At 47.1% G+C, this 26610-nt stretch overlaps 1 protein-coding gene across 2 annotated transcripts; it reads left to right on the top strand.

The window, feature by feature from the left end:
- The first annotated feature begins 4898 nt into the window (after window positions 1–4898).
- Window positions 4899–26202, top strand: ccng1 (cyclin G1). Of its 2 annotated transcripts, none has more exons than XM_072512542.1 (7): window positions 4899–5081; window positions 6935–7207; window positions 8895–9148; window positions 10346–10424; window positions 10513–10611; window positions 13810–14008; window positions 23250–26202. In XM_072512542.1, the coding sequence occupies exons 1-7, from the start codon at window positions 5007–5009 to the stop codon at window positions 23255–23257; spliced, it is 987 nt and encodes a 328-aa protein (XP_072368643.1). In that variant the 5' UTR covers window positions 4899–5006; the 3' UTR covers window positions 23258–26202. The 2 variants fall into 2 exon arrangements, with proteins under 2 accessions (XP_072368643.1, XP_072368644.1); XM_072512543.1 differs by lacking the exon at window positions 4899–5081 and adding an exon at window positions 6749–6839.
- The last annotated feature ends 408 nt before the right edge of the window (window positions 26203–26610 follow it).

The following is a 26610-nucleotide window of genomic DNA, read 5'->3' as shown; positions in this document are numbered from 1 at the left end:
GGGAGTTGTTGGGCTGATCGGCGGTGGCGGGGGTATCGGCGGCCCGCAAATGGTCCTGAGGCGCGGTCCAAGATGACGCCGAAGATGGCGGCGCCCACGGGGCGCTCATGGTGGGCGACATCCAAGATGGCGGCACCCACGGGCCGCATGTGGCGGGCGGCGGCGTCCCTGGATCACACATGGGGGGGGGTGTAGCGATGCTGGGCCTGGAAACGGCAGTGACCGATCGGGCCTGGCAAACGGAGACGAAGCGGCCCTTCTTGCCACACCCGTTGCAGGTCGCGCTCCGTGCTAGGCAGCGTTGTTTGGGGTGCTTGTTCTGGCCGCAAAAATAGCATTTGGGGCCTCCGGAGTTAGCTGGCTGCCCGCGGTTCAGGCTTACGGCGTACGGTCGGATGATGGTGGGGCCCATGACGCCCACGAGGGTGCCGCGCGGTCGGAGGTGTAGGACTCTAGATTGCGGGAGGCCACCTCTAGGGAGTTAGCGAGCTGTACAGTCTCTGTAAGGTTGAACGTACCCCCTTCCAATAATCGCTGGCGAACGTAATTGGACTTAATGCCCGTGACATAGGCGTCTCTGATCAGCAGTTCTCTGTGTTGGACTGCCGATGCTGCCTGGCAATTACAGTTCCTACCAAGTATCCACAAAGCACGCAAGAAATCATCCTGAGACTCCCCTGGGAGTTGCCGTCTCGTGGCCAGGAGGTGCCTGGCGAACACCTGATTCACAGTCTTGATGTACTGTCCTTTTAGTAGTGCCATCGCTTCCGTGTAAGTGGGCGTGTCCCGAATGAGGGGGAAAACTTATGGGCTCACCTGTGCGTAGAGGATCTGGAGCTTCGGCGGGTCTGAGAGGGCTTCTGTGGATGCTCCGAGATATCCTTCAAAGCAGGCTAGCCAGTGCTTGAAGGTGGTTGTGGTGTCGGCTGCGTGAGGGTTCAGCTCCAGGCGATCCGGCTTGATTAAGACGTTCATCTTTAAAATTCTAGTGCAATAAATTGATGTACCATCAATGACCACGAGACAAAATGGTGAAACTATTGAGGCTTTATTGTACTAGATGTTAAACCTCCTGCAGCTGGAACCAGAATGGAGGCAGCGCAGGAGAGTATATACTTTTATACAGTGCCTGCTGGGAGGAGCCCACAGGCTGGGATTTACTGTATTAACTGTAGTACAGTGGCAGTACCGTAATACACGTAGTGTGTGACCAGTGGTGTTTACCACACACCTAACCAGAGCTAGGACCAATTTTGTTGTGGGGTGATTTACTACTGCAATTGGGAAGGGTTTAAAATAGCTTGGCAGGGATGTGTGAACCTGGGTAATGCGAGACAGGAATATCAATGTGCAAAGAATACTGGGAGGGACAGATAGTACCTGATAGGAAATAGTAAGGTGGCTTCAGCATAAGAGGGAAAATAATAAAGCCATATATTAGGGATGAAGTTCATGTATGTGAATGTGCTGTCCTTATGTGGTAAATAAGATTGGTGAGTTGCACATACAATTTGGAAATGCTTAGCCACATGGAAATATGATATTGTGGCGATAACAAGATGTTGGCTCAAAGGGCAGGACTGGGTATAGGGCTAACTATTCCTGGAAGGAAACATGCTAACTATTAAAAAATAAGCAAAATACTGTGATGCTGGAATCTGAAACAAACAGAGATGCTGGAAAAACTCAGCAAGTCCGGCAGCATCTGTAGGGAGAGACAAGTAAAAGAGAGGGAAAATGTGTTGCAAATTATACTGTAGCTGGTAGAGACTGCAACAAGAATGTATCAAACTTGAAAACTAGAGACAGGTGGCCCTGATGTGGTGGTTGCGGGGGAGGGGGGTGGTGAGGTTTTTTTTGCATTGAGACAAAAAATATATGGAATATATAAAGCAAAACAAAAAAGTTAAGATAAAGGAGAAAGGTTACAGTCAAAAGTCTTAACCCTTTTAGTTTTATATATCCCATACATTTTTTTGTCTCAATACAAAAACTCTCTCCTCCTCCCCCCTCCCCCACACCGGGCCATCTGTCTTTTGTTCTCAAGTTTGCCACATCTTTGTTGCCATATCTCCCGGCTACAGAATAATATCCAACACATTTCCCCTCCTAATTCTGATTAAGTTAAACGGACACGAAACGTTAACTCTGTTTTCTCTCCCTGTAGATGCTGCCAGACCCACTGAGCTTTTCCAGCATTTTCTGTAATTGTTTCATAGTACATTAACCGTCTGGGTGTTTTATATTTGACTTAGTTTTACAACTACAATGGGGAGAAACATCGGCGTGCGTGTATATATAGTAAGAAGTCTTACAACACCAGGTTAATGTCCAACAGGTTTGTTTCGATGTCACTAGCTTTCGGAACACTGCTCCTTCCTCAGGTGAATGAAGAGGTATGTTCCAGAAACATATCTATAGACAAATTCAAAGATGCCAGACAATGCTTGGAATGCGAGCATTAGCAGGTGATTAAATCTTTTCAGATCCAGAGGTGTGGTAACCCCAGGTTAAAGAGGTGTGAATTGTGTCAAGCCAGGACAGTTGGTAGGATTTCGCAGGCCAGATGGTGGGGGATGAACGTAATGCAACATGAATCCCAGGTCCCGGTTGAGGCCGCACTCATGTATGCGGAACTTAGCTATAAGTTTCTGCTCGGCGATTCTGCGTTGTCGCAAGTCCTGAAGGCTGCCTTGGAGAACGCTTGAAACCCATCGTACAAGGTACGCCCAGCTTCTGTCGCGACACGATGGACTTCCGACAGAAACTCAGCACCCATGGACCAGTTGAACCAGGAACATTCCTCGTCACAATGGACGTCTCGGCACTCTACACCAGCATCCCTCATGATGACGGCATTGCTGCAACAGCCTCAGTACTCAACACCGACAACTGCCAATCTCCAGACGCAATTCATTTGCTTCATTCTGGATCACAATGTCTTCACCTTCGACAACAAGTTCTTCATCCAGACACACGGAACAGCCATGGGGACCAAATTTGCACCCCAATACGCCAACATCTTCATGTACAAGTTTGAACAAGACCTACTCACCGCACAGGACCTTCAACCGACATTATACACCAGATACATCGATGACATTTTTTTCCTTTGGACTCACGGCGGAGAATCACTGAAACGACTACATGATGAAATCAATAAGTTCCATCAGACTCACCACTGACTACTCTCCAAAATCAGTTGCATTCTTGGACACACTCGTCTCCATCAAGGACGGTCACCTCAGCACTTCGCTTTACCGCAAGCCCACGGATAACCTCACGATGCTCCACTTCTCCAGCTTCCACCCTAAACACATTAAAGAAGCCATCCCCTATGGACAAGCTCTCCATATACACAGGATCTGCTCAGACGAGGAGGAGCGTAACAGACATCTACAGACGTTGAAAGATGCCCTTGTACGAATGGGATATGGCGCTCGACTCATCGATCGACAGTTCCAACGCGCCACAGCAAAAAACCACACCGACCTCCTCAGAAGACAAACATGGGACACAACCGACAGAATACCCTTCGTCGTCCAGTACTTTCCCGGAGCGGAGAAACTACGACATCTTCTTCACAGCCTTCAACACGTCATCGATGAAGATGAACATCTTGCCAAGGTCATCCCCACACCCCCACTACTTGCCTTCAAACAACCGCGCAACCTCAAACAAACCATTGTTTGCAGCAAACTACCCAGCCTTCAGAACAGTGACCACTTCCCTATTTCGTGCTTTTAAATGTTATATGGGGGCCTATTGTATATGGGGGAAATCCAATGTATAATTTCTGATTGTTGTGTTTTTGCTTCTTTTTTCTTGTTGGAGGAGGGGGGGGTTTTGTTGAAAATTTGTTGGAAAATTTGAATAATATATTTTTTAAAAGAACAGTGACCACGACACCACACAACCCTGCCATGGCAATCTCTGCAAGACGGGCCAGATCAGCGCCATTACACGTGAGAACACCACCCACCAGTTACGCGGTACGTATTCATGCGACTCGGCCAACGTTGTCTACCTCATACGCTGCAGGAAAGGATGTCCCGAAGCGTGGTACATTGGCGAGACCATGCAGACGCTGTGACAACGAATGAACGGACATCGCGCGACAATCGCCAGGCAGGAATGTTCCCTTCCAGTCGGGGAACACTTCAGCAGTCAAGGGCATTCAGCCTCTGATCCGGGGGTAAGCGTTCTCCAAGGCGGCCTTCAGGACGCGCGACAACGCAGAATCGCCGAGCAGAAACTTATAGCCAAGTTCCGCACACATGAGTGTGGCCTCAACCGGGACCTGGGATACATGTCGCATTACATTCACCCCCCACCATCTGGCCTGCGAAATCCTACCAACTGTTTCTGGAACACACCTCTTCATTCACCTGAGGAAGGAGCAGTGCTCCAAAGTGATATTGAAACAAATCTGTTGGACTTTAGCCTGGTGTTGTAAGACTTCTTACTGTGCTCACCCTAGTCCAAGCCGGCATCTCCACATCGTGTACATATACACAGCGCAAATTCTATAACCACCTTCTCCTCCTTCTAGAAAAAGAATGAGCCGGTTCAAGCCAAGCTGTGGGGGTTGCACCAGTGTGTAAACTGCGAAATATAATAGTTTATTCATGGGGAAAAGGCTGGTTCATGCTATTATAAAACTGCAGTTTAGCCCCCCCAATTTAAACAGAATGACCCGGGCTGTTTCTTTGCCCTTTTACCCCCAGCCAGCTGCAACCTTGTCCATCTGGACCTCAACGGGACAGAAAGCCAAGGGCAATTTGATGGGCTTGGGAGCTGCCCAATGGCAGGTGAAGAGGATGTGAGCTGGGCAATCTCCACCAACCCAGTTGGAGGAAGGGCGGGACGTGGTGGGGACTTTAAAAGAACGCGATTGCTCCGGTACCCAGAGAATCGGGGGGTGCTGAGGGAGAGAAGGAAAGGGAGGAATGGGAATGTTTTAACAGCGGATTAAAACAAAACACAATTGGAGTAAAGTTGATCCAATGCTTAAAACATCTGACCGGAGGAAAGACGCTTTTGTGATCTACAGAACCGGTGTTTGGGGGAAAAGCAGAGAGGTTTGTTCACTGTTGTGTCTTATTTAAAATTGTCTATCCTTTCTATATATCTGCATTCGCGCGTTGCATTGGAGAGTTGCTGAGCAGTCTGTGGGGAATGGTGGTGTGGGGGGGGGGGGGGTTCAGCTTGGCTGTGTGCCCTGCGCTGCTGCATAGTTCCGGAGTTACAATGTAGCCGCTGATCCTATTTTAATCTCAATCAAACGCCCAGTGCCGCTGCCCGGCGACACACTGTCCGCTGCTGCTCGGGTGGAGGCAGCAGCCGGAAAGTGAGCGGATCCCACCTCCCCCTCTCCGGCCTGAAGAAGGGGACAAGTCCCAACATGTTCCTTCCGAGCGTGTGGAAGTGCTGAGATCTCGGCCTGCTGTGTCGGCTGACATCCCCCTTCATTTAAGTCATGAGGAGGGAGGGAGACCCCGAGCCACTGATAGGCGAGGCTGACAAAAACGAGGGGAGCGGGGAGGGGGGGGGGGGCTTCTAATGTGCTCAGCAGGATTTCTGCAGCCCATACAGAACTTGTGTGACATCCAGCTGGCTTTGTAACCTGGCTAGAATGCTGGCCAGAGTAACTTCATACTGCAGTCCTCAAACCTGGGGGTTAGGGGGAAGGAAAGGGCAGGTTAACACTGGGTCAGTGCACTCTTTTCTCAGACATCTGAACTGAAAGGAATTATTAGGGCCAAAAGATGCCCTCTTTTTTTTTTGGACTCAGTCGCTGCGGTTTTAGTTCCTTGCCATTTTCCTCCACTGTTTTTTAATGTTGAGATTTAAGAGTCAACTGCGAGGTTCAAGCTCTTTCTTGGTGGGAAGAATGGGGTGTCAACCATGAAGTTTCAGGATGAAGGGGGTGAGGGTAAGGGGTGAAATTTTAAACACATGATCCCATGATTTGCATGACTGAAGTAAATGATAAAGATCGAGATTGTGGTTCTGATTTAGGATTTGATCACAGACCCACAAGGGATAACAACATTTTCAGATTTACAAAATTCTTCTGGGACAAATCAGTCGATTTCTGATTGATTCCTGGGATGGCAGGACGGACGAATGAGGAGAGATCGAACCAGTTTGGATTGTATTCACTGGAGTTCAGAACAATCCAGGGGGGGGGGGGGGGGGGATCTCCTAGAAACATATAAAATTCTCACAAGACTAGACAAGGTAGATGCAAGAAGGGTGTTCCCGATGGTGGGGATGTCCACAACTAGGGGTCACATTGCAGATGTGGGTGGATCATTTAGGACAGAGATGAGGCAAAACTTTCTCACCCAGAGAGTGGTGAGCCTATGGAATTTGTTACCACAGGAAGTAGTTGAGGCCAAAACATGCTTTCAAGAAGCAGTCAGATATAGCACTTGGGGCAAAGGGGATCAAAGGATATTGGGGGGGGGGGGCGGTAAAGCAGGATTGGGCTATTGAGTTGGATGATCAGCTGTGATCATAATGAATGGCGGAGCAGGCTCGAAGGGCCGAATGGCCTCCTCCTGCTCCTATTTTCTACATTTCTGTGGGGGGGGGGAAAAAGTATGAGCACACGTTGAACTGAGTTACCAAGTCTTTGTGGGCCACTTTTGACCATGGGTGCCAGTTTGTACAAAATGCTGCTGAATTCTGAAATCCAGTGACTTTTTCTTTCCCTGCTCAGGGTAACTGATTTTGGAGAACAGGTTAATGCTGAACAATCCTGTGTTTAAATTCATGACACATTCAGTTGTCAAGAAGAAGGGACAGGTTCCTGGATCTCTAATCTTATTCTGGTATAGAATTAAAACAACTTTTTGTCACCCTGGTATTTGCTGAGGCTTAGAGCTATTAAGTAACAGAATATTTCCCCCACCCCTTTCTGTTTCAGATGATTGGAATTGACACACAAGGAGCGAGCAGTGAAATCCTGGCACTTGTGAACCAGCTTAATGTACAGTTGGAACAAGAACCAAAATATCAGCCAAGGATAAATGGTTTGAAGGTCATTGAGACGCCACATGAAAATGGAATTCGAATGACTGTGCAGCTGAGGGAACTTGAAGTCAAGGATCTCCTTAGCCTGTCCCAGTTCTTTGGCTTCAGTACTGATGCATTTGTCCTGGCTACCAGTTTGCTCGATAGATTCCTAGGGCTGATGAAGGTGAGGTGATTTGAGTATTTTCCTTCACTTAATGCATGAGGAAAAACATTTATGACCGATACAATTGGAATATTAAATCCTCTTCAAATATTAATGCTTGAAAAATGGCTGCCTATTTAAGCCACATTGGCACTGCAGATCCATTGGATTACTTCCTATTGCTCAGGAGACTCTCAATGTAATCCAGAAATACGGGGCGGGATTCTCCGACCCCCCACTGGGTCGGAGAATCGCCGGGGGTCGGCATGAATCCCACCCCCGCCATCCTCCAAATTCTCCGGGCCCCCAAAAATCGACCCACCGTGAGTGGCGCTGGCCGCCTCGGAGAATGGCAGGGTCCGGCGTGACTCAATGGGCCCCGGGGCTGCCCGAAGTCTTGCCAGTCCCACCGGCATAAATTGGAGTAGGTCCCTTACCGGCGGGACCTGGCGGCGCGGGCGGCCTCCGGGGTTCTTGGGGGGCCCACCGATCCACGGGCGGGCCTGTGCCGTGGGGGCACTCTATCCTTCCGCACCCCATCGATCCACGGGTGGGCCTGTGTCCTATGGGGCACTCTATCCTCCCGCACCAGGAATGGTGGACCGGTACAACCTCCGGTGCGGAAGGTTGTACGGGTCCGCCATTCCCGGTGCAGAAGCAAAGCCCTCTGCGCATGTGCGGGTGCTGGCGCTCCCGTGCATGCGCCAACTCGCGCCAGCCGGCGGAGGCCCTTCGGTGGCGCCAAGCCCCTTTCCCGCCGGCCGGTGGGGCGCAAACCACTCCTGGGTGGGCCTAGCCCCCGAAGGTTCGGAGGATTCCGCCCCTTTAGGGCGGCCCGACGCCAGAGTGGTTCACGCCACTCCATCCCGCCGGGACCCCCCCCCCGCCAACCCCGGGTAGGGGAGAATCCCGCCCAGGGATTTAAAGAGTTAAGTTTGAGCTAAACTGCAGATTGCTGAAGATGTCATCAGCAAAGTGTGGTGAGGAAAATGGTGTGAAAAGTTATGCAAGATATTGAACTATAAACATGAACTCTTAGATGTTAAAACACTGATAAATTATGGACCTCTCGGTCATATTAATCAGGGCTACACTAAGATGTCTTCAATTTTTTTAAATGTGTTCACATACATGTTTTGTTAAAATGCCAAGTGACATTTTTAGGAAGACCACATGATTACTGTAACTTGGGACATACTTTTCTTTTGAATTACATGTTTTAGATTGCTGTGATACAGTACTTGGAAGTTCTTGAGTGTTTGCACCAGGTTTGACTAACTTTTGTTAAAACAAAAGACTTGCATTTATGCAGTGTTTTTCATGACCCCAGGACATCTCAAAGCACTTGTCAGCCAATGAAGTACTTTTGAAAAGTAGTCACTGTTGTAATGTAGGAAACTCATCGGCCAATCTGCACACAGCAAACTCTCAAACGGCAATGTGATAACAACCACATAGTGTGCTCTTTTTTTTTGTGATGTTGATTGAAGGGATAACTATTGGTCAGGGCTAACACTGTTCTCTGAAATAGTGTTGTGGGATCTTTATACAGCTACCCGAACAGGCAGGTAGGACCACCGTTTAATGTCTCACCTGAAGGGCGTATCTCTGAAAGAGCGATACTCTCCTGTGCTGACCGACATGTTAGCCTTCATTTTTGTGTTTGAGTAAATTGGGTTAATTAGTAAAGTATATTCTTTGGTTCCAGGTGCAGCCGAAGCATTTATGCTGTGTTGGCCTTTGCTGTTTTTACCTGGCTGTGAAGGCAACTGAAGAAGAGCACAGTATTCCACTTGCTAGTGATCTGATTCGAATCAGCCAATGTAGATTCACTGTTTCGGATATGATGAGGATGGAGAATATTATACTGGAAAAGCTGCACTGGAAGGTGAAAGGCCCCACTGTCTTGAACTTTCTGCGACTATATCACAAACTCATTCTGAACTGTTCTTCATCTGAAAGGTATGGGTGACTTCAGTGTTATGTTGGTTCTGGTTTGGGTTTTCCACGTGTTTTGCCTTGCATTAGATCTGTCGACCCAGGACCAGTTTGTGTTACTTGCAGCAATAAGCACAAGTAAAAGTATTACTTTGCCACTGCAATGAGACTGTGTTAATACAGTCATCTGAATTGTGAATTAAAGTTGTGCTCCATATGTTGTAAGCACTTGTCTGAATAGTTTATGTAGAAAGTTGTAATGCCCAATATTCTGGGCCTGAAGTTGGGAATGGAGTGGGAGTCTGCAAAGTTTACTCGGTGCTTTTCATTAACAGCACCATACTATACAAGTGACAAGTGAGGGATTTGCTGCGAAAATATCTTGTTGAATAAAAAGCAATCATTTGGATCTAATTAAGTTCTATAAATTCAGAAGATACTTTGAGTGCTGAAATCCCAACATGGATTCCCTATAAATCTTGAGGATGAATTTCCACACAGTTTCTTTATCTCACTCATCCTGCTGTGGAGAGGAACTATTATACTTCTAATGATTCCACTGAGGAATGGTCAGACTTTATCGAAACATAGAAAATAGAAGCAGAAGGATGCCCTTTGAGCCTGTTCTGCCATTCGTTATGATCATGGCTGATCATCAAGTTCAATACCCTGATCCTGCCGCCGCCCCCCCCCCCCCCCCCCCCCCCCCCCCCCCCCCCCCAAGATCTCTTGATCACTTGATCCCTTTAGCCCCAAGAGCTAGTCTACTTCTTGAAATTGCACAATGTTTTGGCTCAACTATTTCTGTGATAGTGAATTCCATGGATTCACCACTCTCTGGGTGATGAAATTTCTCCTCTCCTTGGTCCTAAAAGGATTACCCCTTATACTCAAACTATGACCCCTAGTTCTGGACTCCGCCACCGTCGGAAACATTCATATGTGCGAGGTGGGTCGTAATGTACTCTGCCCAGGGGTGGCCCTTGCGCACTTTCTTGTGGTAACTCGGGAATGGTTCAGTTACCATTTACTTCTTCATTTATGGTTTGGCTGTGAGTATTGTACAGATAAAGAGGGGAAGTTTAAATCAAATTTTAATACAGACAGTCCTTTTGGACTTTGCATGCAATATTCATTTGTGTGTGTGTGTATAGAGACGTTTTGACATTGCTAGATAACTCAAGGAATAAGAATCCTGACTGACACTGATTTCCCTTTTAGGGACAAGATGCTGAATCTTGAGCGACTCGAATCACAGCTTAAAGCTTGTAATTGTCGCTTTATCTTCTCCAAGACAAAAGTAAGTTTAGACACAAGTGAACATTTAAAAATACATAAAAATTGTATGTTCCATTTAAAAATAATAAATAAAAACATGCATTTTTCAGGGGTCGATATTGGCACTGTCAGTCCTTGCTCTGGAGGTCCAGACACAGAAGTTGCATGAATTAACAGAGACGATAGAGAGCCTACGGCAACATTCCAAAGTGAGTAGTAATCGGGTTGCATCAAACTGCAGACACAAGGCTGCAGATTTACCTCGTAGTTAGAAATGAACAGCTGATCGAGCTCCTTCTAAAGTAATGAGTTGAAGCCTTAAATAGAAGGCATTAAATAGAAGACAAGTACTGACTTTATTAAAGAGGAACTATGCCAAGCAGCTTGGGAATTGGCAAAATTGTTTTTTGTCAAAGATTTTTTAACGACTAGAACAAAGTGGAACAGGGAATAATTCTTTCTATTTTTTTTTTTAGTTGAACAATATTTTGGAAAAATCAACATTGGGTTCAGGTGCAAAAGCACAAAATTGACAATATAGTAGAATCAGCAATCTGTTTTATACTTTGCCCAATTTAACTTAGATGTCCGGTCTTGAATGCATTGATTTTTAAAAATTCTCTTCCTGGCTGGTACAGTGTTTAGCACTGCTGCCTCACAGTGCCAGGGACTCTGGTTCGATTCTGACTGTGTGGAATTTCCATGTTCTGCCCTTGGCTTCATGGGTTTCCGCCGGGTGCCCCAGTTTCCTCCCATAATCCAAAGATGTGCAGGTTAGATGATTGGCCATCATTAATGTACAGGGTTACAGGATAAGGCGGGGGAGTGGGCCATAGAGTATCGTGTTCTTTCGGAGGGCTGGTGCAGGACTCAATGGGATGAATGGCTTCCTTCTGCACTGTAGGGATTTTATGGTTTTTGAAATCCCTCTAAGGTCTCGTGCCCCACCGCCTCTGCAATCACCTCCAGCCCCCCAATCCTCCCAAGAAAGCTGCTTTCTTCCAATTTTGGCCACTTTGAGAATCCTCGATTTTCATTGCTCCACCATTGGTGGCCATGTCTACATGTCCAGGTTGCCTACATCCTCAGATCGAGAATTCCCTCCTTCAATGTCTCCACCCCTCTCTCCTCCTTTAAGATTCTCCTTAAAATCGAACCAGAGTCCCAGGCGTTGTTTAGGCAGCAGTGCTAACCACCGTACCAACCAGGAGAAGAATTTTAAAAATCAATGCATTCAAGACGCGGAAGTCAAAGTTAAATTGGGCTAAGATTCTCCTACCTTTTTGAACAACATCTATGATAATGTATCTGATTATCATAGAAACATAGAAAATAGAAGGAGCAGGAGGCCATTCGGGCCCTTCAGCCTGCTGCACCATTCATTATGATCATGGTTGATCATCAAGTTCAATACCCTGATCCGGCCTTTCCCCCCCCCCCCTTCCATATCCCTTTAGCTCCGAGGAATTCCTTCGTGAAATTACATAACGTTTTGGCCTCAACTACTTTCTGTGGTAGTGAATTCCACAGATTCAGAACTCCCTTCCCTTGGTAAATAAATTTCTCCTCACCTCAGTCCTCAACTATGACCCCTACTTCTGGACTCCCCACCATCGGGAACATTCTTTCTGAATCTACTCTGTCTAATACTGTTAGAATTCTGTGCGATCTCCTCTCATTCTTCTAAACTCCAAAATCCTAACCGACTTAGTCTCTCCTCATCTGACACTCCTGCCACCCCAGGAATCAGCCTGGTAAACCTTTGCTGCAGTCCCTCCATAGCAAGAACATCCTTCCTCAAATAAGGATACCAAACTGCAAACAATACTCCAGGTGTGGCCTCACCAATGCCCTGTACAATTGCAGTAAAAGATCCCGATTCCTATATTCAAATCCTCTTGCTATGAAGGCCAACATACAATTTGCCTTATTTACTGCCTGCTGTACCTGCGCACTTACTTTTAACGACTGATGTACGAGGACACCAAGATCTCACTGGGTATCCACCTCTATCAATTTACACCCATTCAAATAATTTTTGTTATCGAAGCAGATAACCTCACATTTATCCACATTATACTGCATATGCCCACTCACTCAGCCTGTCCAAATGCTGCTGAAGCATCTCTGCATCCTCCTCACAGCTCACCCTCCCACCCAACTATGTATCATCTGCAAATTTGGAGATAATACATTTAGTTCCCTCGTCCAGGTCATTAATTTATAATGTGAACTGTTGGGGTCCTAGCACAGATCCCTGCTGTACCCCATTAGTTACCGCCTGCCAATCGCAAAAATACCCATTTATTCCAAATATCTATTTATGTGGCTTAGTATTGTTTGATACCATTCCCGCAAAGAGCCTTGGCATGTTTTAATATGGTTAACGGTGCAAATACAAGTTGGACTTTAAAAACAGGCAGTCTATTTGCGATTGCCCAATTGTGAATTAATACAAGATTAATTTCACTCCATGGAGAGCAAAGAACAAAGAAAAGTCCAGAGCAGGCTCTTCGGCCCACCATGCTGCTCGTCTGACCTACAACCTCCTACACTCCCGGGATCCGTATCTCTCTTCCCATCCTAGTTGTAACTGCTTCCACCACCTCCTCCGGCAGCGAGTTCCAGACACCCATTATCCTCTGTTTAAAAAACAAAACAAAACCAAAAACCTTGCTTCACACGTCTCGTCTAAACTTTGCCCTTCGCACCCTAGTAATTGACTCTTCCGCCCTGGCAAAAAGCTTCTGACTGTCCATTCTGTCCATGACCCTCATAATTTTGTAGACTTCTATCAGGCCGCCCCTCAACCTCAGTCGTTCCAATGAGAACAAACCGAGTTTATCCAACCTCTCCTCTTAACTGATGCCCTCCACACCAGGCAACATCCTGGTAAACCTCCTTCTATACCCTCTCCAAAGCCTCTACATCCTTCTAGTAGTGTGGCGACTAGAATTAAACACTATATTCCAAATGACAATAAGCAATTCTTATTATTATTATTAACTAAGGTTCTATACAGCTGCAGCATGAGAATCTTTATGAGAATGACTTGGCCGATGAAGGCAAACATGCTTTGTGATGAGTTGCTTCCTTGGGTAATGCATATCTTGACTATTAAAGGCATCAATTTGCCACCCTTTATATCCAGAAGCTGGTATCTTAAATCCAGTAAATCCATCCCGTCTGAAGCCCCAATATAATTGCTACCCGAATGATCAGCATTCCCTTCTTACTTTAAGGATTACCTGCAAGATCAATGATGCCTTCTCTTTGCTTGGCTTATCCTTCACTGATTTTAGTGTTAAGAGTTTTTTAACATTACAATAGATTAAAACACAGATTCTGACTATGTTCCTCCTCTGGGGAAATAGTCCAGTTTTTCAAGTGTTTTCTGATTCCCACAGATAAATGACCATGATTTGTTACATTGGAGAGCTCGGGTTGCAGAATGTTTAGCAGAGTATTCATCATCAAGGTGCTCCAGGCCTAGCCACAAAAAGCTCAAGTGGATTGTATCAAGACGCACATCTAGGCAGCTTCAGAGTTACCATCATATAACTCCTCTTCCGACAATTCCTGAAGCTTCCACTTGTACCGAGCGAGGTATGGTCATTTGTTATCCTTTTGTGCAATTACCAGTTCAACTTATTGACCTGTTTCTTTTTAGAACCAAATTGCAAACCATTATTCTTTCTTCTCCGTCACCCACCTCAATGATTCCTTTGAATTTATTTTTCCCACTACCATTAATGTGTGTTTTCCTCCCCCTGCACAAATAGCATTGCCTGACTCGACTGTTCCTTGGAGCTTTTTCGTTTATTTTGTATAATATTTAATAGATGCGCAGGAATGACCAAATCAGAATTGCACTTCCTGTTAATGATGGTAGACAAACCGTAAATATTCCACAACAAGAGTACAAAGAACAAAGAAATGTACAGCACAGGAACAGGCTCTTCGGCCCTCCAAGCCCGTGCCGACCATGCTGCCCGACTAAACTGCAATCTTCTACACTTCCTGGGTCCGTATGCCTCTGTTCCCATCCTATTCATGTATTTGTCAAGATGCCCCTTAAATGTCACGATCGTCCCTGCTTCCACCACCTCCTCCGGCAGCGTGTTCCAGGCACCCACTACCCTCTGCGTAAAAAAACAAAAAAAAACTTGCCTCTTCCATCTACTCTAAACCTTGCCCCGCGCACCTAAACCTATGCCCCCTAGTAATTGACCCCTCTACCCTGGGGTAAAGCATCCACTCTGTCTATGCTCCTCATAATTTTGTAGACCTCCATCAGGTCGCCCCTCAACCTCTGTCGTTCCAGTGAGAACAAACCAAGTTTATTCAATCGCTCCTCATAGCTAATGCCCTCCATACCAGGCAACATTCTGGTAAATCTCTTCTGCACCCTCTCTTTTTAAAAAAAATATATTTTATTCAAGATTTTTTGGCCAAACATAACAGTACATGGTTTTTCTTTTAAACAACAATAAAGCAATATAAATAACCGTGGCCAATTTTAAACAAGTAAATAAATAATATATAAACAAAAACAAAACTAAATGGCAACTGCCTTGTCAAAAATAGTTACTCTCCAAAGATACAATCCAACAGTCCAATATACATTACCTATAACAAATGTCTATACATATACAATGACATCCCTAAGAACCCGCCCGGATCCTCCCCTCCCCCTCCTCCCCTCCCCCCCCCCCCCCCTCCCCCCTGGGTTGCTGCTGTTGTTTTCCTTTTTCATTCCCTCTATCGTTCTGTGAGGTAGTTGATGAACGGTTGCCACCGCCTGGTGAACCCTTGAGCTGAACCCCTTAATACGAACTTGATCCGTTCTAACTTTATAAACCCTGCCATGTCGTTTATCCAGGTCTCCGCGCCCGGGGGTTTGGCTTCCTTCCACATAAGCAATATCCTGCGCCGGGCTACTAGGGACACAAAGGCCAAAACATCAGCCTCTCTCGCCTCCTGCACTCCCGGCTCTTCCGCAACCCCGAATATAGCCAACCCCCAGCTTGGCTCGACCCGGACCCCCACCACCTTCGAAAGCACCTTCGCCACCCCCACCCAGAACCCCTGTAGTGCCGGACATGACCAGAACATGTGGGTGTGATTCGCTGGGCTTCTCGAGCATCTCCCACACCTATCCTCTACCCCGAAAAATTTACTGAGCCGTGCTCCAGTCATATGCGCCCTGTGTAGAACCTTGAATTGTATCAGGCTTAGCCTGGCACACGAGGACGACGAGTTTACCCTACGTAGGGCATCAGCCCACAGCCCCTCCTCAATCTCCTCCCCCAGCTCTTCTTCCCATTTCCCTTTTAGTTCATCTACCATGATCTCCCCCTCGTCACTCATTTCCCTGTATATGTCCGACACCCTACCATCCCCCACCCATGTCTCTGAGATCACTCTATCCTGCACCTCCTGCGTCGGGAGCTGCGGGAATTCCCTCACCTGTTGCCTCGCAAAAGCCCTCAGTTGCATATACCGAAATGCATTCCCTTGGGGCAACCCATATTTCTCCGTCAACGCTCCCAGACTCGCAAACGTCCCATCTACGAACAGATCTCTCAATTGTACTACCCCAGCTCTTTGCCATGCTCCAAATCCCCCATCCATTCTCCCCGGAACAAACCTATGGTTATTTCTTATGGGGGACTGCACCGAGGCTCCCGTCCTTCCCCTATGCCGTCTCCACTGCCCCCAAATTTTTAATGTTGCCACCACCACCGGGCTTGTAGTGTATTTCTTCGGTGAAAACGGCAACGGTGCTGTCACCATTGCTTGTAAACTGGTCCCCTTGCAGGACGCCCTCTCCAATCTCTTCCACGCCGCTCCCTCCCCTTCTCCCATCCACTTAAGCACCATTGAAATATTGGCGGCCCAGTAATAATCATTTAGGCTCGGTAGTGCCAACCCCCCCCCCCCATCCCTACTACGCTGCAAGAACCCCCTCCTCACTCTTGGGGTCTTCCCGGCCCACACAACTCCTAATGCTTTTCTCAATTCTCTTAAAAAAAGCCTTCGTGACCATCACCGGGAGGCACTGAAACACAAAGAGGAATCTCGGGAAAACCACCATTTTAACCGCCTGCACCCTACCCGCCAGTGACAGGGACACCATGTCCCATCTCTTGAAGTCCTCCTCCATCTGTTCCACCAATCGTGTTAAATTAAGCCGGTGCAAGGTTCCCCAATTCTTGGCTCTCTGAATCCCCAAGTATCGGAAGTCTCTTGTTACCTTCCTCAGCGGTAAATCCTCTATTTCCCTGCTCTGCTCCCCCGGATGCACCACAAACAACTCACTTTTCCCCATGTTCAATTTATACCCCGAAAACTCCCCAAGTATCCGCATTATCTCTGGCATCCCCTCCACCGGGTCCGCCACATACAACAACAAATCATCCGCATACAGAGATACCCGGAGTTCTTCTCCTCCCCTAAACACTCCCCTCCACTTCCTGGAACCCCTCAGTGCCATGGGCAGGGGCTCAATCGGCAGTGCAAACAATAACGGAGACAGGGGACATCCCTGCCTCGTCCCTCTGTAAAGCCGGAAATAATCAGACCCCCCCGTCCATTCGTAACCACACTCGCCATCGGTGCCCTATACAGCAGCTGTACCCATCCGATATATCCATCTCCGAAGCCAAATCTCCTCAGCACCTCCCACAGATAATCCCACTCCACTCTATCAAATGTTTTCTCGGCATCCATCGCCACCACTATCTCCGCTTCCCCCTCTGGCGGGGGCATCATCAATACCCCTAGCAACCTCCGTATGTTCGTGTTCAGCTGTCTCCCCTTCACAAACCCAGTCTGGTCCTCATGTACCACCCCTGGGACACAGTCCTCTATCCTCGTCGCCATTACCTTGGCCAGTATCTTAGCATCCATATTTAGAAGAGAAATGGGCCTATAGGACCCACATTGCAGCGGGTCTTTTTCCTTCTTTAGGAGGAGCGATATCTTTGCCTCTGACATAGTCGGGGGCAACTGCCCCCTTTCCCTAGCCTCATTAAAGGTTCTCGTCAGAAGCGGGGCCAACAAGTCCATATACTTCCTATAAAATTCCACCGGGAATCCGTCTGGTCCCGGGGCCTTGCCCGCCTGCATGCTCCCAATCCATTTCACTACCTCCTCCATCTCAATCTGTGCTCCCAGTCCCGCCCTCTCCTGCACCTCCACCTTAGGGAATTCCAGCTGATCCAGAAAGCACATCCTTCTCTCCTTCTCTTCCGGGGGCTGAGCTTTATATAATCTTTCGTAGAATACCTTGAACACCCCATTTACGCTCCCCGCTCCATCTCTCCCTCCTCGTCTCTCACCCCCCCTATCTCCCTCGCTGCTCCCCTCTTCCTCAGTTGGTGGGCCAACAAACGGCTCGCCTTCTCCCCATATTCATACTGTACACCTTGTGCCTTCCTCCATTGTGCCTCTGCATTACCCGTAGTCAACAAGTCAAATTCTACATGTAGCCTTTGCCTTTCCCTGTACTGTCCCTCCTCCGCATATTGTCTGTCCACCCTCAAAAGTTCTTTCAGCAACCGCTCCCTTTCCCTACCCTCCTGCTTTCCTTTATGTGCCCTAATAGATAACAGCTCCCCTCTAACCACTGCCTTCAACGCCTCCCAGACCACTCCCACCTGAACCTCCCCATTGTCATTAAGCTCCAAGTACCTTTCAATACATCCCCTCACCCTTAAACATATCCCCTCATCTGCCAATAGTCCCATGTCCATTCTCCAGGGCGGGTGCTGTTCTTTTTCCTCCCCTATCTCCAGGTCCACCCAATGTGGAGCGTGGTCCGAGATAGCTATTGCCGTGTACTCCGTCCCTGTCACCTTCGGGATCAGCGCCCTTCCCAATACAAAAAAGTCTATCCGTGAATATACTTTATGGACATAGGAGAAAAACGAGAACTCCTTACTCCTAGGCCTGCTAAATCTCCAGGGGTCTACTCCTCCCATCTGCTCCATAAAGTCCTTGAGCGCCCTAGCTGCAGCCGGCCTCCTCCCGGTCCTGGACCTCGATCTGTCCAGCCCTGGGTCCAGCACCGTATTAAAGTCTCCCCGCATTACCAACTTTCTCGCCTCTAGGTCCGGGATACGTCCCAACATTCGCCTCATAAAATTGGCATCATCCCAGTTCGGGGCATATACGTTCACTAGAACCACCGCCTCCCCTTGCAATCTGCCACTCACCATCACGTATCTACCCCTACTATCCGCCACTGTGGTCTTTGCCTCAAACAGTACCCGTTTCCCCACTAATATAGCCACCCCCCTGTTCTTTGCGTCTAACCCCGAATGAAACACCTGCCCCACCCATCCTTTGCGTAGTCTGACCTGGTCTATCAGTTTCAAATGCGTCTCCTGCAACATAGCCACATCTGCCTTTAATTTCTTTAGGTGTGCGAGTACCCGTGCCCTTTTAATCGGCCTGTTCAGCCCTCTCACGTTCCACGTGATCAGCCGGGTTGGGGGGCTCTTTACCCCTCCCCCCCCCCCCTTGTCGACTAGCCATCCCCTTTTTTAATCCAGCTCCTCACCCGGTTCCCACGTAGCCGTATCTCCCCCCGACGGCGCCCTCCCGCCTCAACCACCCCACCCTGTATCAGCTCCCCCTTCTCCCCAGCAGCAGCAACCCAGTTAATCCCCCCCCGCTAGATCCTCTTCTAGCATAATTGCACCCCCCATGTTGCTCCCAGAAGTCAGCAAACTCTGGCTGACCTCGGCTTGCCCCCGTGACCTCGGCCCCCACTGTGCGAGGCCCCCTCCTTCCTGCTTCCCTGTTCCCGCCATGATTACCATAGCGCGGGAACAAAGCCAGCGTTTCCCACTTGGCCCCACCCCTAATGGCCGGCGCCCACAATTCCTCATCCTTCCCCCCCCCCCCCCCCCCCCCCCCCCTCCCCCACGACATGGGGAAGAGAGAAAAGTTACAGGGTCGCAGGATTAACAACTTGAGAAATCATCCCTTCCCCCTTTTTCCCCCCCCCTTCACCCCACCTAATCACACCACCACTTTGTCCCAAACGTTCTTTTTCTGGCCCGCCTATTCCAGCTGCTCCTCCACAATAAATGTCCACGCCTCTTCTGCCGTCTCAAAGTAGTGGTGCTTCCCTTGGTGTGTGACCCACAGTCTTGCCGGTTGCAGCATTCCAAACTTGACCTTCCTTTTGTGAAGCACCGCCTTGGCCCGATTGAAACTTGCCCTCCTTCTCGCCACCTCCGCACTCCAACCTTGATATACGCGGATCACCGCGGTCTCCCACCTACTGTTCCGAGCTTTCTTCGCCCATCTGAGGACCATCTCTCTGTCATTATATCGGAGAAATCTCACCACTATGGCTCGAAGTATTTCTCCAGCCCTCGGTCTTCGCGTCATAACTCGATAAGCTCCCTCCACCTCCAATGGGCCCATCGGGGCCTCCGATCCCATTAACGAGTGAAGCATCGTGCTCACATATGCCCTGACGTCCGCACCTTCGGGAAGACCAAGAATCCTTAAATTCTTCCTCCTCGCATTATTCTCCAACACCTCCAGCCTTTCCACACACCTTTTGTGTTGTGCCTCGTGCATCTCTGTCTTCACCACCAGGCCCTGTATTTCGTCTTTATTTTCAGCGGCCTTTGCCTTCACGACCCGGAGCTCCTGCTCCTGGGTCTTTTATTCCTCCTTTAGCCCTTCAATCACCTGTAATATTGGGGCCAGCAGCTCCTTCTTCATCTCCTTTTTAAGTTCTTCCACACAGCGCCGCAGGAACTCTTGTTGGTCAGGGCCCCATACTAGACGGCCACCTTCCGACGCCATCTTGCTTTGTGCTTGCTTTCCTTGCCGCTGCTCTAGAGGATCCTCCGCAATCCGGCCACCTTCCTCTCCTTTTTCCATCTGTGTCCAGGGGGAATTCCCTTCTGGTTTACCGCACAGTGTTTTTAGCCGTTAAAATTGCCGTTGGGGCTCCTATTAAGAGCCCAAAAGTCCGTTCCACCGGGAGCTGCCGAAACGTGCGACTTAGCTGGTCATCGCCGCACCCGGAAGTCTTCTGCACCCTCTCTAAAGCCTCCTCATCCTTCTGGTAGTGTGGCGACCAGAATTGAACACTATACTCCAAGTGTGGCCTAACTAAGGTTCTATGCAGCTGCAACATGACTTGCCAATTCTTATACTCAATGCCCCGGCCAATGAAGGCAAGCATGCGGTATGCCTTCTTGACTACCTTCTCTACCTGTGTTGCCCCTTTCAATGACCTGTGGACCTGTACACCTAGATCTCTCTGACTTTCAATACTCTTGAGGGTTCTACCATTCACTGTATATACCCTACCTGCATTAGACCTTCCAAAATGCATTACCTCACATTTGTCCGGATTAAACTCCATCTGCCATCTCTCCGCCCAAGTCTCCAAACAATCTAAATCCTGCTATATCCTCTGACAGTCCTCATCGCTATCCGCAATTCCACCAACCTTTGTGTCGTCTGCAAACTTACTAATCAGACCAGTTACATTTTCCTCCAAATCATTTATATATACTACAAACAGCAAAGGTCCCAACACTGATCCCTGCGGAACACCACTAGTCATAGCCCTCCAATTAGAAAAGCATCCTTCCATTGCTACTCTCTGCCTTCTATGACCTAGCCAGTTCTGTATCTGTAGGTCTGAATATTTTCATGAATGGACTGAAATTATATTCCCATTTTGGGATTATTATCCATAGAAAGCATTGGGAAGCAGCGGTGGGGGAGTTACTTTTAAATGTTGGATTCTTGAAGCAAGCTGCATTCATAAAATGAAAAGCTTGAGTTGTTAACATTAACTTCCCCAACAAATTGTCAACCAATGAGCAATTCAACAGCTTTTTTTTTCTTCTTTTTAAAAATAAATTTAGAGTAACTGATTCATTTTTTTCCAATTAAGGGGCAATTTAGCGTGACCAATTCACCTACCCCGCACATCTTTGGGTTGCGGGGCGAAACCCATGCAGACACGGGGAGAATGTGCAAACTCCACACGGACAGTGACCCAGAGTCGGTATCGAACCTGGGACCTCGGCGCAATGGCAGGGCTAACCCACTGCGCCACCGTGCTGCCCTTGCAATTCAATAGCTTGTCTCCGTAATCCATAGACACCTCACTGCAGGATTGTGTGGTAGACCTCACTTAAGGTTTTTAATATAGACGGTTTGTATAGAAAAAGGAGATAATTGGACCTTGCAAAGGCTAGGCTTAGAATTTTAGCATGAAGGAGGGGCTCGGAGTTACTTTATTTGCATCAGTGTGACAACCCACTGATATAAGAAAGCTGACCATCTTTTTTTTTAAAGCGCATTTTATTACAAACTTGTATCATTTTTCATTCATACAAGTAGGTTACAGCAAATAAACACCCCGGGACACATACCTCCCAACAATCAGCTATACAGTTTGTAGATTTTTCTTTTTCACCTCCCTGGGATGAACAGCTCCTCAAACACGGTCACAAACATCCCCCACCTTTTCTCAAACTCCCCTGCTGAGCCCCTTAACTCATACTTTATCTTCTCTAGCTGCAGGAAGTCATACAGGTCACCCAACCATGCTGCTACCCCTGGTGGCGATGCCGACTGCCACTCCAGCAAAATTCGTCGCCGTGTAATCAGAGGCGAAGGCCAAGACATCGGCCTTCCTCCTCTCCATGAGCTCCGGCTTCTGTGAAACCCCAAATATCGTCACCAAAGGGTCTGGGTCCACTCCCTCCTCCACTATCCTGGCTAAGACCGCAAACACTCCCACCCAGAACCTCCCCAATTTTTCACAACCCCAAAACGTGTGCGTGTGATTCGCTGGCCCCCGCCCACACCTCTCACACTCATCTGCTACCCCCTGAAAGAACCCACTCATTCTCTCCTGAGTCATATGCACCCTGTGCACCACCTTAAACTATATCAGGCTCATCCTTGCACAAGAGGAGATCCCGTTACCCTTCGCAGTGCCTCATTCCATACTCCCCAGTTGATCGCCATTCCCAGCCCCGCTTCCCATTTCTCCTTGATCTTCACCATCTGCTCCCCCAGCCACTTATATATATATATATCCCCAATTCTTCCCTCCCCTCCCACATCCGGAAGCAGCAGTCGCTCCAGCAGGGTGTGTCCCGGCAATCTAGGGAACCCCTTCCAGACCTTTTGTGCAAAGTCCCTAACCTGTAGATACCTGAACTCACTACCCCTCGGCAGCTGTACCCTCTCCCTGAGCTCCTCCAGACTGGCGAACTCTTCCTCCAAATACAAATCCCTCACCTTGACCAGCCCCTCTTCCCTCCACCTTCTGTACACACCTTCCCTTTTTTGGGGATTAGTGTGATTACTGCCTGCGTCATCGTCTCCGGCAACTTCCCCCCCCCCCTTCTCCAGTGCTTCATTAAACGCCCCCAACAGATGTGATGCCAGGTCCGCCGCAAATTCCGCCGGGGAAAGCTGACCACCTTGACTTTCTTTGTATTATTATGTGAGGTCGGACCACACTGATTGAACTGCTGCCTGGTCTCTAAACTTGAGGTGTTTTGATCAGTGTTGCAGTATCTTTGAGAATCATTTCTGTGTTATTTAATGGGATGTGGCCATTGTTGCCTACCCCGATTTTCCCAGAATATCTAACAGTAGTGCTTTATTCTAAGCTTAAATCACGAGTTTCTGCACATCCTGTGCTATTGCTTGTGTGCAGAAATCTAGAGGTCCATGTTGTAAAATCTTCAGATATCTGGGGACATGGATCTATTTTGGTTTATGAGCCATCATTTTGGAAGGACAAACCCTAATATGTTTTTCATTCCTTTCCCTCCTGCAGAACCTTAATACCTCATGCACAAAAAGGAACAACGTTTGTCAGATGAAGTGCCTCGACGGTTAACTAAAGGTTTTCTCAATCTGCACCAGAAGTGCCCTCTTCACTGCAAGTTGCAACTCTTAGTGCGTCGGATGTAGTTTGGAAAAATAACACTGGCAGCTATTTTTAAAAATTTACATTTCTGCATTTAAATTCTGAGCTGCTATCAGTATGGTATGCAACTTGTTTTGCATACAGTACTTTATTCAATTTCTTTAAGTGCGAGACGAAAGGCTTCAACATTGACTTTTATTCAGCAAATGCTCGGGTTCTCCACCAGAAAACTACGTTTCAATTTTATTGGTTCAATTTAAAACCCCAAGTGGAGTTTTTAAATTACGTTAGATCTAATGTGCGTGTCACATTCATTAGGGAGATGGAAGTTTATTGATTCTGCCTGAAGCAAGTTCCATTAACTAACAGGTCACTTAACAATCATGACTGTTTCTCTTCCTTCCACCTCGCACTAAAATAATTGCAATTTGATGCAGACATAAGTGGACTGGAAAATGATTCATTGGACTACTTTGCATATTCATCTTATCAGGTGCAATAACAGGCTGGGAAGAGCCCACAGTTTATATAACTGTCTCGTCATTTTCTCTTCAGTTTCTACAGCCTCAACAAACTAAGTCAGCTCACAGGAGTGGGCAGGATGGTGGGTGGGGAGTGGAATGCAGAACTGGGCAAAAGTAACCGCATCCAATTCCCAGTTCCAGCGAGAGGAAAACTGCCTCCAGTTAAGTTGGGACAGGAAGTGTCCCAACGTGGGAATCTCGCCTATTGGCAGCAGGATTCCATTTTGGCTCACTAGCGAGCCAGGTGACAAGAATTATCCCTTGGCGACCGGTCTCTCGTGGCTCCCCGTTTGGCCGGGAAGGGGAAGTGGGGGGGTTAGTATTCCTGTTCACAGCCACTCCATACCCGATCAACTTCCTGGGGGCCCGGGAAGGGAAATGGGGGTTGGTGTCCCTGTTCACAGCCACTCAATACCCGAACAAGTGACCTACTGTTAGCAATGAAATACTTGAAGTGTATTCCCCATTCAAAGTAGGAAGCACAGCAGTCAATTCATGCACAGCCGGCTGTCACAAACAGCAATGTGATGACTAGCTAATTGTTTTTTTTTAAACTGATGTTGGTGGAGGAATAAATATTAACCAAAACTGTGGGGAGAGCTGCACTGCTTTGAGATCGTGCTACACACTCTTTCATGTTCACCCGAGGGCGAATGGAGACTCATTTTAGATCTCCTCTGGAAAAGGATCTCCTCTGGAATAGGATTTCCCAGAAGTACAGCATAAGTTCAGTCCTTCCAACTCTTGCTGAAATCAATATTTTGACCGTATCGACTTGAGGTTTTAAGTCAGATATGTGCGAAGCTGATACAGACCACTGCGTAGTGAAAAGACACGATGGCCCTGCTTTTACCAGTAACTTATGCATTGCATGGTTCTCCGTTATGTATGAACCTAAATTCAGAAAGTTAATTGTTGTCAGTGTTGATTTAACACCTCAGTGTACGAGTACTAACAATTGGAATTGCCTTGTCGGGGGGGGGGAGGAGTTCTGATGTGGGTATGTTGTTGCCATGGGCTGACTGGCTATCCCTATGCTTTCATAGCTGTGTTATTGGCAGCCCCACTTCCATCAGAATCCTGTGCCCTTTTGGGGGGGGGGGGGGCATTCATTCTCTGGTGCAAGATAGACAGCTCATTACAAAGGATATTATTTAGGCTTCATTTAAATCAAGCATTGTTTAAGATGCTATTTACTTCCAGAAGAGGGTTGTTTTCATTTCAGCTTAGTTCTCTATATTAGGAGCTGCTAGACTAGTTCCCTTACTTGGGAAAATGTTGAACTGGGATTTTGACATTAGGAGAAACTAACTGTAGGTAGCATAAGGAAGTTATGTAACAGCTGAGTGCAACCCATTATTGAAAGGAATGCTTGGAATACATTTTACAGTAGCAAGATTGTTCAGCACTTTTTATTAACCCTAAATAACGTAGGGCTTATCTAGTTCATTCACTATTTGAAAGGCTAATTCCCATATGTTAGCAATGTTGGAGTGTTACTAGGTGAGTATATTTTATAAAATTAAAATTTTATAAGAGTTCATAATTTTTAAAAACATTTTTCAAAACTCAACTATTACCTTTTATTGTTTGCTACAGCAGACTTTCTGCTTTGCTACGGTTTTACTGATTTAATGCATTTTATGAATTAAGCATGTTCTGCACTGAGGATTTAAGATTGTTTCACCCGTAGCAGCGAAGACATTTTGTTCTTTACATTACTGTATCTGGGTGGCGAAAATTGGTGCACTCAAGTACAACAGGCTTGTGAAATATAAAACGTGCTTTTAGACCATGAAATGCCTTTATTGTTAAATACATTTTGTGATGGAAATGCTTCTGAATGTTTCCATTTGGCTTGATTTTGCTTTAAAGTCACTGAAAGTAAAGGAAGCTATATGTTTAAAATAAATAGAAGAAAGCGAAAGATTAAAATCCAACCACATGGAAATTCAGACAAATGTTAAAATTTTATATTGTGAATTTATTCCAGGACCCTCCAAGTGAAATTTTAAGCCATTTTGCACTCTTTACTCTGTATTGGATTTTTTTTTTATTGCTAGCCTGCTATTGTTGTGTGTTTCAATTTATTTAAATTAGGCTTGTTAGTTTTGGACAATGAATTGATTTTCACTGGTGCAGTGCAATATATGACGGTTTAATTAAAAGCCTATGGTGGGGGTGGGTCAGTTTCCAAACAACTGTGACTTGACTATACTTTTATATTTTAACTTAACACATTTTTGATTTGTATTCTGAAAACATTTGGTTTCAATACGAGCAAAAGTATTTTGTGTGGAGATGATAGTTTGTTTTTCAATAAATACTTATTTAAAAAAAAAGTGTGGGGAACTTCCTTGTGCCTCAAAAGTATTTTCCTATTAATGTGAGACCTGACCTGGGGTTGTGGGAACAGCCTTCAGGCTTGTTGTCAGTGCAAATGTAAGGAATGGACAGATTAAAATAGGATTAGGCTTTCCTGGAATTTGAAGTTATATACTTTTTAAAATCCGTTAATTTTACAGTGAGGCCCCCTATGGGTCCACATTGCAGCAAGTCTCCCTCCAGATAGATAAGTCATAGATGTTTACAGCATGGAAACAGGCCCTTTGGCCCAGCTTGTCTATGCCACCCAGTTTCTATCACCAACCAAGTCCCACTTGCCTGCATTTGGCCCATATCCCTCTATACCACCCTGCCCATGTAACTGTCTAACTGCTTTTTAAAAGACAAAATTGTACCCG

The sequence above is a fragment of the Scyliorhinus torazame genome, chromosome 7, assembly GCF_047496885.1.
Source record: "Scyliorhinus torazame isolate Kashiwa2021f chromosome 7, sScyTor2.1, whole genome shotgun sequence".
In the NCBI taxonomy this organism is placed as follows: Eukaryota; Metazoa; Chordata; class Chondrichthyes; order Carcharhiniformes; family Scyliorhinidae; genus Scyliorhinus; species Scyliorhinus torazame.
This window is presented reverse-complemented; position numbering and strand designations above follow the sequence as displayed.